The sequence below is a fragment of the Gadus macrocephalus genome, chromosome 9, assembly GCF_031168955.1.
Source record: "Gadus macrocephalus chromosome 9, ASM3116895v1".
NCBI classification, from domain to species: domain Eukaryota; kingdom Metazoa; phylum Chordata; class Actinopteri; order Gadiformes; family Gadidae; genus Gadus; species Gadus macrocephalus.
Window position 1 is genome coordinate 15,355,427 of NC_082390.1, and position 12,352 is coordinate 15,367,778.

Consider the following 12,352-nt stretch of genomic DNA (forward strand, 5'->3'; position numbering starts at 1 on the left):
ATTAAAATCGTATAATGCATAGAATTGCAAAATAATTAAAATCGTAGTGCATAGAATTGCAAAGAATTAGAATCGTAGTGCATAGAATTGCGAAGAATTAAAATCGTAGTGCATAGAATTGCAAAGAATTAAAACCGTATTGCATAGAATCAAACCACATTGCAAGGAATTAAAATAATTTAGCACAGAATAAAACCACATTGAAGTATGAAGCAGCAGTAGCCTACAAGTTCAGCAGCAGTCAACAATTTGCAAATGTATGGAAAGTTGTAAAAAGGAAAGATTCAAAAAAAGGGAGAATGTAGAGTACTGTGTGGATGTGTAAATCAACTAGAATAGAATTGCAAAGAATTGAAATCTTAGTGCATAGAGTTGCAAAGAAATAAAATCGTATAATGCATAGAATTGCAAAGAATTAAAATCGTAGTGCATAGAATTGCAAAGAATTAAAATCGTATAATGCATAGAATTGCAAAATAATTAAAATCGTAGTGCATAGCATTGCAAAGAATTAGAATCGTAGTGCATAGAATTGCAAAGAATTAAAATCGTAGTGCATAGAATTGCAAAGAATTAAAACCGTATTGCTTAGAATCAAACCACATTGCAAGGAATTAAAATAATTTAGCACAGAATAAAACCACATTGAAGTATGAAGCAGCAGTAGCCTACAAGTTCAGCAGCAGTCAACAATTTGCAAATGTATGGAAAGTTGTAAAAAGGAAAGATTCAAAAAAGGGAGAATGTAGAGTAGTGTGTGGATGTGTAAATCAACTAATCCATCTCCTAAATTCAAACCTACCAAGCCAAAAACCAACAATTGAAACCAAACCATAACATGCCCGCAGTCATTCGTCAAGTGAAGTCAGTCTGACAGCTTTTCATCCAGGCTACCAGGTGAAAGGCTCCCAACACAGTTGCGTTGGAGCAAACTACCTTCCAAGCTACCAGGTGAAACGCTCCCAACACAGTTGCGTTGGAGCAACTAGCTTCCAGGCTACCAGGTGAAACGCTCCCAACACAGTTGCGTTGGAGCAACTAGCTTCCAGGCCACCAGGTGAAACGCTCCCAACACAGTTGCGTTGGAGCAAACCACCTTCCAAGCTACCAGGTGAAACGCTCCCAACACAGTTGCGTTGGAGCAAACTAGCTTCCAGGCTACCAGGTGAAACGCTCCCAACACAATTGCATTTGCTGTACAGTCAGTATGTTTACATACACATCTTATAGCCATAGGTCGACTATACTCCCCAATTGGCCAACAGCAATTGTCCGAGTACATATTTCAGATTATATTGCACAGAATAAAACCACATTGCAATGACTTAAAATCATAGTGCATAGAATTGCAAAGAATTGAAATCTTAGTGCATAGAATTGCAAAGAAATAAAATCGTATAATGCATAGAATTGCAAAGAATTAAAATCGTAGTGCATAGAATTGCAAAGAATTAAAATCGTATAATGCATAGAATTGCAAAAGAATTAAAATCGTAGTGCATAGAATTGCAAAGAATTAGAATCGTAGTGCATAGAATTGCAAAGAATTAAAATCGTAGTGCATAGAATTGCAAAGAATTAAAACCGTATTGCATAGAATCAAACCACATTGCAAGGAATTAAAATAATTTAGCACAGAATAAAACCACATTGAAGTATGAAGCAGCAGTAGCCTACAAGTTCAGCAGCAGTCAACAATTTGCAAATGTATGGAAAGTTGTAAAAAGGAAAGATTCAAAAAAGGGAGAATGTAGAGTAGTGTGTGGATGTGTAAATCAACTAATCCATCTCCTAAATTCAAACCTACCAAGCCAAAAACCAATAATTGAAACCAAACCATAACATGCCCGCAGTCATTCGTCTAGTGAAGTCAGTCTGACAGCTTTTCATACACCAGTCCAGTGGGGTTACGGGTGGAGCGAAAACAAACCCCATTGTGCAAGTTTGAGGTCATAACTTCACACTCGCCCTAATTTCGGTTTGACAGACATCCGTTCTGGGTTTTTCCCAGAACTTCCAGTTCTTTGTGGATTCCTGAGGGAGGCGAAGCATCGGCAGAAGGTGCCGTTACATCAAATTGTAAACTCCAGAATTGCACCGATGTCATTTCCACTAGGGATGTTCTGTAGTCCAGTGGTGCTGTGAAACAAAAAAGCAATTGGCGAAAATATATTGCATTCGCCAATTGGTATACTTACCATTTAACTTGCGCTTGTTTGCTTTCACCAATTCCAATTTTGCCCAAACGTTGAACTTTCACAATAGTTGCAGGTGTTCTTCCATTTTGAGTCCAGTTTCAAGAGCACACCCTTCCCAGTGTCCAGACAGGTTGTTGTTGTTGTTGTTGTAGCGGTCCGCAGCGTTAGTAAAGTCAGTCGTTTAGTCGTCCCCCGTTAGGCCTCATACAAACACGTGCAACAATGCACTCAAAAACAACCTACAACACTGCACTAAACTTAGAATGAGCCAAAACCAAACAGACGAGCGGTAAAATCCAGGTTAAGTTTAGGGGAAAGAATATAGCGATGTGTGTGTGCGGTGGACACATTCTGAAAACAGCAGCCAAACACAACCAAACAACTTCAACCAGCTCAAGGAATAACAAACGATTGGTGACTTGCATGGGGGGGTCCTCGCTCCCCCGTTGGTGGCCACGTTGTCCGGATTGTTCAGTCAAAAGCCCACAAAAAACCAACAATCAACCGCGGGACCATTTTAATTCGCGTTTGGGAGCAACGCAAAAATATTCATCCCGCACATGCGGGGCGACACAGGTGAACTCAATTAATAGCTAATGAGAACGAGAACGGGATGGCTGTGACAAGCCAGAAGCTCGAGCCGATAAAGAGTTTCCCTCCGTATCGAACGCAGCGCATGAAAAGCCTTTCTAGAATAAAAGTGATCAAATATTAATGTAGCCTACCTTTTCTATTTAGTATTTGGGTCGCATACGAACTAGGTATAATGAAGCCATTTGGAAATGTGATTATTGCAATTATATCCGTTTGGTTTATTAGTCTGTCCTGTCGGGCTCTCATTAACCCCTTCATAACAAGATAGCGATCTCCCAAATTGATGAAAACCAACTGTTATTGATTGTCCCTCTCCATTGTGAGGCTTTACCCCAAAGAAATGTAACAGTGCCCAGGTCAATCCAAACCCGGGATATATTATATTCAAGAATTTAATTATTTATCGTGTTTCTGTGTGTGTGTGTGTGTGTGTGTGTGTGTGTAGCCTACGTGTTTCTCCCTGTGTTTATTACATTTATTTAAAACAAGACACATTTGCAGTTCGGTGGTCCGAGGATCTCGTCACTGCTTTTTGCAGATGATGTGGTCCTCATTGGATCATCGGCCTGTGACCTTCAGCACTCACTGGATCGGCTGGCGGCCGAGTGCGGCTGGGATGAGGATCAGCACCGCTAAATCTGAGGCCACATATTATTTCGTACACTCAATTATATTAGCTAAGTCAAATAAACCAAAGACAGAAGACTTTGCATCATTGATTTTTATTTTCACCCCAGGCAAAAAAAATTTGATCTGTAAAGAAGAAGGAAAAAAAAAGCTTCCATAAATGTTTGACAAAGGCAAGTATCAAGGTATTTTTCTGGCCCATAGCAAGCAACCCTGTTCCCGGTTTCCAGGTCCGTCAATTTCAACACACACACACACACACACTCAAAGTAGCTGTGGGTAACAAATGGACACAAAGAATGAATAAATGAATGTATTTCATTACTTTTATTTTGATCATTGTCAACGCAGAATTCCAATATCAAAATGGAATGCACTATGCAAAGAGTAAGGCCATGCATTAAATGTTGATATTCAAATCCTGTTATTATGCCTTATCATACTCTAATTCAAGTGAATGATTTATTGATTACCTTCTTTATTTCTCTCAGACATACTCTAGGGTAGAAACACACACAAATATAGCGCATTAGTAACTGTTTTTATAGACCCGGATATGAAATATGATTTTTTTTTAAGCATTGCAGTGAACCTACCCGACAAGAGAAAATAAGGACACAGACGGTCCGTCGGACAGACAGACAGTCAGTCAGTCAGTCAGACAGACAGACCGTCAGTCAGTCAGTCAAAGACAGACAGACAGACAAACAGACAGACAGGAGTTCTTAAAAGAACTTGGTTTCGTAATGTGTGTGTTATGTGGTTTAATGTCGTGGTGCAATGTGCAGGCAAATCTGGAGGGGATAAACATGAGGCCTATGCATGTTACTTCCATGAATATTTTAATGATCAACTTGTTGGTCTATCCATACATTAGTTTATAATGTACACGAACAGAGAGCGGCAACTTACCTCTAGGCGCTCAGTATCAGGGAGAACGTATTTCCGTCTGAGTCCATGATACTGCGCGGAATTTTCCTTAAATGTGGGCTGGCTTAAACGTTTAAGCCCGCCCACATCTGCGAGCTGCAGTCAGGGGTTACTCGGTCCGGCTGGTTCTCTAATGGTCTCAGTCCAGTCCCGGCTGGTTCTCTAATGGTCTCAGTCCAGGTCCGGCTGGTTCTCTGGAGGTTCTCCTTGTCCTTGGGGGGCTAGTCCTCGTCCTCTTCTGGTTGTCTGAGGCCCTGGCTGTGGAGCGTCTTCCCTGCCATCTCCATCATGGCCTGGACCTCCGGGTCCATGTCTAGGACGCTTCTCTTGCCCCGCCCCTCCTCGCCCTGGGAGAATTCAACACAGATTGCACATTTAGACAGAGTTTTACCAAATAGAATGAATGTAATTCAGTAATAACTAATGTAGGTATTTTACTGGTGACAATGATACGGTTTACAGCTGGGAGTACGAAGACGGATCAGCTGACACCAGAAAGGTACATTGTGGCGAGAGCACAGATGGAGTACAATTATATTTTTATTTATATCTAAATACATCCAGTGTCATGTTTTAATCCTGATCTCCTTTTGGCCCTTTTGACCCCTCCTTGCAGCCATCAAGCATTATCCAACGCAGCAAAGACAACAACAAAGTCTCTCGAACATAAGGATGAAACAATTGCACTTCTGACCTCCTCCGGTTCGGGTGGTTTGCCCACAGCCCACACCTCCGCATAGTCCAGGGTGAATTCCTCGTCCCCCGACAGCTGGGGGCTGCCGTAGGTGGTGCACTTGGGACGCGCACGGCTGTGACCACGGCCAAAGTCGCTGTCCAGCCACAAGCCAAAGTAGCCATGCTGCCCGCCCATTCCCTGGCACAGAGAGGAGGGACACACTTAGCATCAGCCAATCAGAGGCATACAAATCAGAATGTGAAGTAGGACTGGACGGATGGGTCACAAAATCCATAAACAAATTATATTATTTAGGTAGGGCATAAAAGTGGGAGAAGATCACTAGTATGATGATGCATTTATATATAACTCATCAATATACATTTAGTCTACAGAGAGCTATTTCAATCCATACGTTCACAGGAAATACACTTGATTGGGTCTTATTACTATCAATTTATACTTTACATTGTGTATTTTGAAGTAATAAACAGAACTATATTCAATGCATAAATCCATGGTCAATACAGTTAAAAGCGTCTCATCATTATACGTTATGAGACTATACATTGTGCTCTTACTACCATTACAAAGCACTGTTTGTCCCACTTAAGTGCTTAGCAATACATCCAGCATGAGTAGTGGCTGTTACCCGAAAGAAATGCCATGATCCAAGCAATCCATATTGTGTGTGCAGTCTGAATGTTCCAGCCCTCTTTAAGGCCACTTATAATCCAACCATTCTTACGTTTGGCAGAACTTTAACCCATTTAAGCCGGGAAAGCATTGCCGCTGTTCTACCTTTAAAGCCGGGGGCGCTGTTGCGTCATTCTACCTTTAAGGACGGGAAAGCGTTTGCGTCGTTTTTCTGTAAAAGGGGGGTTTTTGCCCAAAGTGTCGGCCTCTGGGTCAATGAAATGCATCAGAATAGACACATATAGGTGTCAACTTGTTCCTCGTGAGTTTAGTTCAGAAATTTCTTCAAGCAAGTATGGCGGAATTTGAGACTGAAGACTTTTCTGACGGTAGCGATTTCGAGTTTCTCGGCTTCGAAGATGTTGATGAGGCCGAGTCCTTTGATGACGAATACGAACCGATTGACCGGGAATTATGGTTAAGGCACATGTTCGTGAATGACGACGAGGAAGAAGAAGTATGGAATGGGGCTATGGGAATGGGGCTGCTTGTGTTGCCGGTGCGAAGAGATTACTGGCGACAGAGTAAGAATCTCTTTCGGACGCAATTCGCCAGAAATATGTCCCGGGACAGATTTGCGGCCATCTGGAGGCAAGGACAATAGTAATACTTATTGATTGGGATGATGCTGTAATAAGTAATTACTACAGTTTATATGTAAGAGATGTATTACTGTCCCGGAGATGCGTAAAGCACCCGGGTGCGTAAAACCAGATAAGCTTCTCTGGAATGTCACTTATACTTATCAATAGTAATACTTATTGATTGTGATGATGCTGTAATAAGAAATGACGACAGTTTATATGTAAGAGATGTATTACTGTCCCGGAGATGCGTAAAGCACCCGTAAAACCAGATAAGCTTCTCTGGAATGTCACCACCAGTGGCGTAACAAGGCAACGACGGGCCCGTATGCAGGATGTTCAAGGCTCTTCCAAAGAATAGAGCTTCTTTGGATTTCACACCTAACTGCGATCTCCAGAACAATAAGGCCAAGGCTACTATACATTCCCAAATTATAGCCTGTATCTTTTAATTACGCTACTTCTTAGGATGGAATGCAATTGTATTTGTATTATGCATAATACTTTTATTCAGTAGTCATCACATACAAGTGCATGTAATTTAAAACGCAGACTGTTTACAGTTTTAGTCCCAGTCTGTTCCCCTTCCCATGTTTGTTATTATATACTTTATTACTTTCTTATATACTTATTTCACTTTATTATACTTTATTTTTTTTACAGTTTTGTGCTGTTCCTGCACTTTTACATATTTTTTTACTTTTTTATTTACTTTTCTACCTGTATGTAAATATTGTAAATATTTGTAAATAAAAACTCAAATTTCCCATGAAAGCCACAGGTGTCAGCTCTCAAATACTTTTTGAATTGTGTTCCTATCTGTTACAGGGGCTGAGAAATCAGTAATTTAGTAGGCGTTGACACAATTGCTGAATTTCTAGAAAAACTTCAGGTTTTGGGGGCTTTTCTGAAATCGCCTATAGGTTTTACAGGCATTTTTTCCAGGCGCTTTAGGCCTAAATGGGTTAAAGAATGGACTGCTGGTTCAATATTTAGAGCCTACACTTATGCATGAGAAGAGCTGCCAGGAAAAACAATAATCAAACCAGAGAGGAGAGTCTCTTCTGCGATGGTTCTCAGTTGGAGAGGAAGACGCTGTGTTCTCACCAGTCCATTGGGCATGGTCTGCTGGTTCTGGTTGAGGTACATGAAGTGCTGATTGTATCCTGTAGCGGTGTACACACGCAGCCTCGGGTACACCGAGAAGAGGAAGCATCTAGAGTCACCTGCAGGCAGACAGACAGACAGGATATTTGTTTTTTTTAGACACATTCATTTCCTGTGACAGGGTTCACGTGGAATGGAATTGAATGAAAGCATGAACAAATCGCTTGTTTTGTGGTTCTTTCTACAACACTACAACACTAATTTGTAATAAACAAGATCTAAAACTGGCAACATCAGCTCGCCACTGATCTTATCTATTGTCGTGGTGCCTTCATTCTCTTGTTCATTGTGAAAGGAGCAGATAGAGCGCAATTGAATTGTATCCAAACAGTCATTTGGCTCTTAAACAAACCACAAAACCAACTTCTGTGCATTTGGCTATGCAAAAATGTTTCCAACGCTATGCCATGATCCATGGGGCTGACCCTGGAACTGTGGTTTCACCTCCCAGGCATGGGAGGCGAACGCCCCGAACACGTGGCCCCGGGTGTCCCTGATGAGCAGCAGGGTGGGGCCCCGTTTGGACAGGCCCGCCACCATCCTGGAGAAGCTCTCTCCATGCAGCTGTGTGGTGAACAGGAGCCTCCAGGGGGCGCTGTAGCTATCTGGCAACTATCACGTAAGACCACAATGAAAGAAATATCAGCGTCTACTATTCATTCATTCTTCACACACACACACACACACACACAAACCACATTTTTCAATTATATTGGTTTTTTTCACAGGGAAAATGGATACATAAAATACGCATACACATGTAGCCCATCTGGACCGAATCCAATGAAGAGCTACTTTAGCACAAATGGCAAAAAATGTAAAAGCTGGCTAAGATAGAAAGGGGTCAGAACACACGTAACAGCTTGCTGCGTATGGAGCTGCGGACCGGTCAGAGTGCACAGTTTACACCTGTCCATTGCCAAAAGCGCCTACAATGGGCACTATTCTTTCTCCACATTGATTACCCATTATTCTGGCTTTGCCTGAAAGTTTTAAATTGTGCTCATTGTTGTAATGATTGAAATCTCAAAGGGCTTCATGTGAAGCCCTTAGTGTCAAAGGTTATCCTAAGAGGCTTATTAAGGACTACGTTGTCCTAATGATGCAGTGGCTGCTTTGCCAAAAGATCACGCATTCTGATCACATCTGTTGAACTTGTTATAATTTAGATATACGTTTTGCATGTTTATAAATTACAGATACATAAACATCATACTTTCATGAGAAATATTATATTTAAAAGGAGCGCTATTATATTTAAAAGGAGTTTTTGTGATTGTAGCTCAGTTAGTCGCAGTGTTTCTGGGAGCTTGATTTCAGGGGGACATTACTGTGCCAGACCTGCGGAGCCAGGAACATGAGGGTGGGCAGGTCCAGCAGACACTTGAGCTTGGACCAGGGGGCCTCCAAGCAGGCGGGCAGCAGGGTGAGTGGTGGCCGGCTGGGGAGCACCACGGCCAGGCCCTCGCTCACCAGCAGCTCCAGGTAGGCCGCCACCTGGGACACGCGGAACACCCAGTCCTCCAGGCTGCACACGTCACAGGTACCCCGCTCTGGGGCCATCGAGAGAGTGACGGTGTGGGCAAGAGAGTCCAAAATGAAATCCCCAAAATGAACCGCCACCAGCCAATGGGAAATACATTGGAAATAAATGTGCACTTTTGGCTAGGTACACATTTACATTGTCAGTATGCATGGCAGGCTTTTCCGCTCTGGAAAGTAAAATACACAATTCTAAAAGTTACTTCTTGACAGTGGGGGGCATGGTCGAGGACCGGTCGTCTGTGAGGAGAATTAGAAAAGAAGGCCGATGAACAGTGAGATTAACATTAGGGCATGTCCTACCTGAGGCCTTCAGCTCTGAGCACATCTGCTCAGCCAGCAGCTTGACCCCCATAGACACATCTCCCATCCTGTCCAGCTTCCAGCCCCGCAGGCGCTCCCGACTGACCAGGATCTTCACCACAGAAGAAAGGACGTCCTGGAGAAACTGCAGAGAAGAGAAAAGGGGGCAAGTGAGGGAGAGTGGGGAGGACGACAAAGACAAACAGATATAGAAAAGAATAAAACAGGATTTGCGTGAAATAATGTAGAGCCTATATAATGGCTATTTACCACATATATTGTTTGACCTAAAGGGTCAGAAGATTGTGCCAGCTAAAGTAAATACATTATACCTGCATCACATACCAATCCAAAGATAAAGAAGATATTCAATTTGTTTACCTGCGACACCTGTTCGCGTGTGACCACCTCTGAGTTCCCTGCCCCCTCCTGCGACATGGCCAGTACAAGGGGTGCGCGTTCTTCTGCGGTACCACGCAGAAGGTCAGCTAGGAAGACGACGAGTTGTTCACGGCTCACGCCAGACGTGGCTGCAGTGATGGCCTTCCCCGAGCCTGTCACTGGTGCTGTTCCAGCTCCAGACTCAACACAACATGCAGCCCGATATACCCTCTTTATCATGGAGTCTGAGGCTAGAGTATCCATGGAGGACTGTTGGGAACAAATATGGGGTTTAGAAATGGGGTAGCTAGACTATGCCGTCGTGCCAAGCAGTCCAAAACATATCAAGTGGAAGAACACTCAGGATCGAGGCTATTAGGCCGAATCTCGATTCTTCCCCTTGCCCCTTTTGCTTTGTCTTTGTCTTTGTCTTAACCAAGACAAAGACAAAGACAAAGCAAAAGGGGCAAGGGGAAGAATCGAGATTCGGCCCAAGTGAGCTCTCAAATCATCTTAAAAATAAGGGGTACATAGCACTCAATCTTATCCCTTAATCTTGATCAAATTGGGTATTGAGACACCACTAGCTCTCACATGAACGCGCAACTTCAAGGGTAAGGGGGAAGATAAGGGGTAAGGGGAAGTATTGAGATTGGGCCTAAATTATCTAACGTTTGGATTCAACCACAATGTTTTGTCTTATGCATACCTTGAAGTTCTCCAGTGTTAAAACCTTTCCTGAGCCTCCATCACCTTGAAGCCGTTCAAACACCCCCTCGATCAAGGGCCGTTCTTCAGGACGGAAACGGGCCAGCCGTTTCTGTACGACAACACTTTCCGTGTTGCCCATAGTTAGTTATTTAGTTAGACACAGCAGCCGGGCGTTGAACCTAAAACCTGTCTGTGGTCATTTGGAGACTTAACTAGGATAGCCAACTCTCTGTCAACTTTGTATTGTTTCTGTTTAAAAAGATAAGTATGATTGCCATCTTAGACACGTTATATAATATCTGATATTTATGATCAGGTTTAAATAAGTTGCAAACATGTGTTTGCAATATAGCTATCTTGCAAACGAACAAATTCAACCTGCTATTGACAGCTAAACGTAAACTTCCTGGAGTGAATAATGAAATAAAAGTAGACCAATCATATGATTCAAAGGCTCAGCTGTGACATTTCTTATTGGTTTGCGTCATTCAAGGCGGGATAAAAGGTGACCACAACCAATAGTAAAATTGCTGGCAATTCCATCACAAATGTTGATGCTACAGTAATACTTACATTATACATTGTACATTATTCTCCGCTTTCCATCACTTGATATTAAAACCTTCCCTTTGCTCTTGTTTTCCCCAATAAATTCAGTAGTTATATTGTGAGGTCAAATGTAAGAACATTGGAAAAATGTGTTTCTATTCTAACTGGAGAATGCTTAAAATGTGTATGTATGCTATATAATGTATAAAGAACATAGCTATTAGAATAATATTAGAATAAAGTCGGAATTTATTTAATATTGAGTTAATATTGTGCTTCTCGTGGGTCGCACCCTCTACAAAGAACGGGGCATTCACCAGAAGAGTGCGCTCGAGAGCGAAAAACCAAGAATCGGCTTCTTTTCAGAAACACTAGCGATGAATAACGCCTTTTAAGGGCATGAGAACAGTATGCGAGTTAGTTGAGCTGGGTGTGTTGCTATTGTAATGAAGTCGTTTGCGTCGCTGCAACAGCTCCCATGCAGTTCAATTCGTGGGTGACGTCAGATCTGCGAGTCAGCTGGTACTTCAGTGCATCCACAAACCTAATTATACTGACGCCCCCCATGTTGCTGCTGGGGGTTAGCAGAAAACACCAGAGATATGTAATAAATAATCTGATAAAATTAGAATAATAGTGTTGGGATATAATATAATAGCAACCTTCAGTCAATTCACCCGATTACAGGTCACTTATAGGCAACCTTAAACATAATGGTTATACTTTAATCCATCTGTTTAGATAGATTAACAGATAGATACGTGGATAGATAGGTGGATAGATAGATGGACACAAGCACACAGAAATACACACACACACACACACACACACACACACACACACACACACACACACACACACACACACACACACACACACACATACATACATACACACACAAACATACACATACACACAGCTGCCACATCAGTCCTCTCTCTGGATCCACTCTATTTACATGTTCAGACTTGACTGCCTGTGTCTGCTTCTCTTCTGGGTTACTTAATGTATCCCTTCAAACAAACGCACACACACACACACACACACACACACACACACACACACACACACACACACACACACACACACACACACAAACACACACACACACACACACTCACACACACACACACACCACCATCATGCACACACACACACACACACACAAACACACACACACATACACACACACACACACACACACACACACACACACACACACACAAATACACACACACTCTTCAAGGATGACACCTTATATGGTAAAGACATCACAGTTGATTGGCGCCAGTAAATGCATCGGATTAGTTCACACTGAATACAAATAAACAAAATCAGTTTTGACTTTTTGAATGACAATCAACTTATTTGATTGAACCATATCCGTCACTCGA

General features: G+C 42.3%; 1 protein-coding gene across 4 annotated transcripts in view; it reads right to left on the minus strand.

The window, feature by feature from the left end:
• The window catches only part of LOC132464589 (MTOR-associated protein MEAK7-like), a 32,691-nt gene extending 21,850 nt beyond the window's left edge, over positions 1 to 10,841 (minus strand). Inside the window, exons 1-8 of one of the 4 annotated variants that reach the window (XM_060061051.1) lie at positions 10,408 to 10,841; positions 9,699 to 9,968; positions 9,318 to 9,462; positions 8,814 to 9,025; positions 7,917 to 8,084; positions 7,413 to 7,531; positions 5,044 to 5,223; positions 4,196 to 4,696 (exon numbers count right to left, since the gene is read on the minus strand). In XM_060061051.1, the coding sequence (XP_059917034.1) occupies positions 4,663 to 4,696; positions 5,044 to 5,223; positions 7,413 to 7,531; positions 7,917 to 8,084; positions 8,814 to 9,025; positions 9,318 to 9,462; positions 9,699 to 9,968; positions 10,408 to 10,548 (1,269 nt within the window). In that variant the 5' untranslated portion in view covers positions 10,549 to 10,841 and the 3' untranslated portion in view covers positions 4,196 to 4,662. Of the gene's footprint in view, positions 1 to 4,195; positions 4,697 to 5,043; positions 5,224 to 7,412; positions 7,532 to 7,897; positions 8,085 to 8,813; positions 9,026 to 9,317; positions 9,463 to 9,698; positions 9,969 to 10,407 lie in introns of those variants that run through there. The other 3 variants (XM_060061049.1, XM_060061052.1, XM_060061050.1) reach the window with 3 other exon arrangements.
• Positions 10,842 to 12,352: the final 1,511 nt, after the last annotated feature.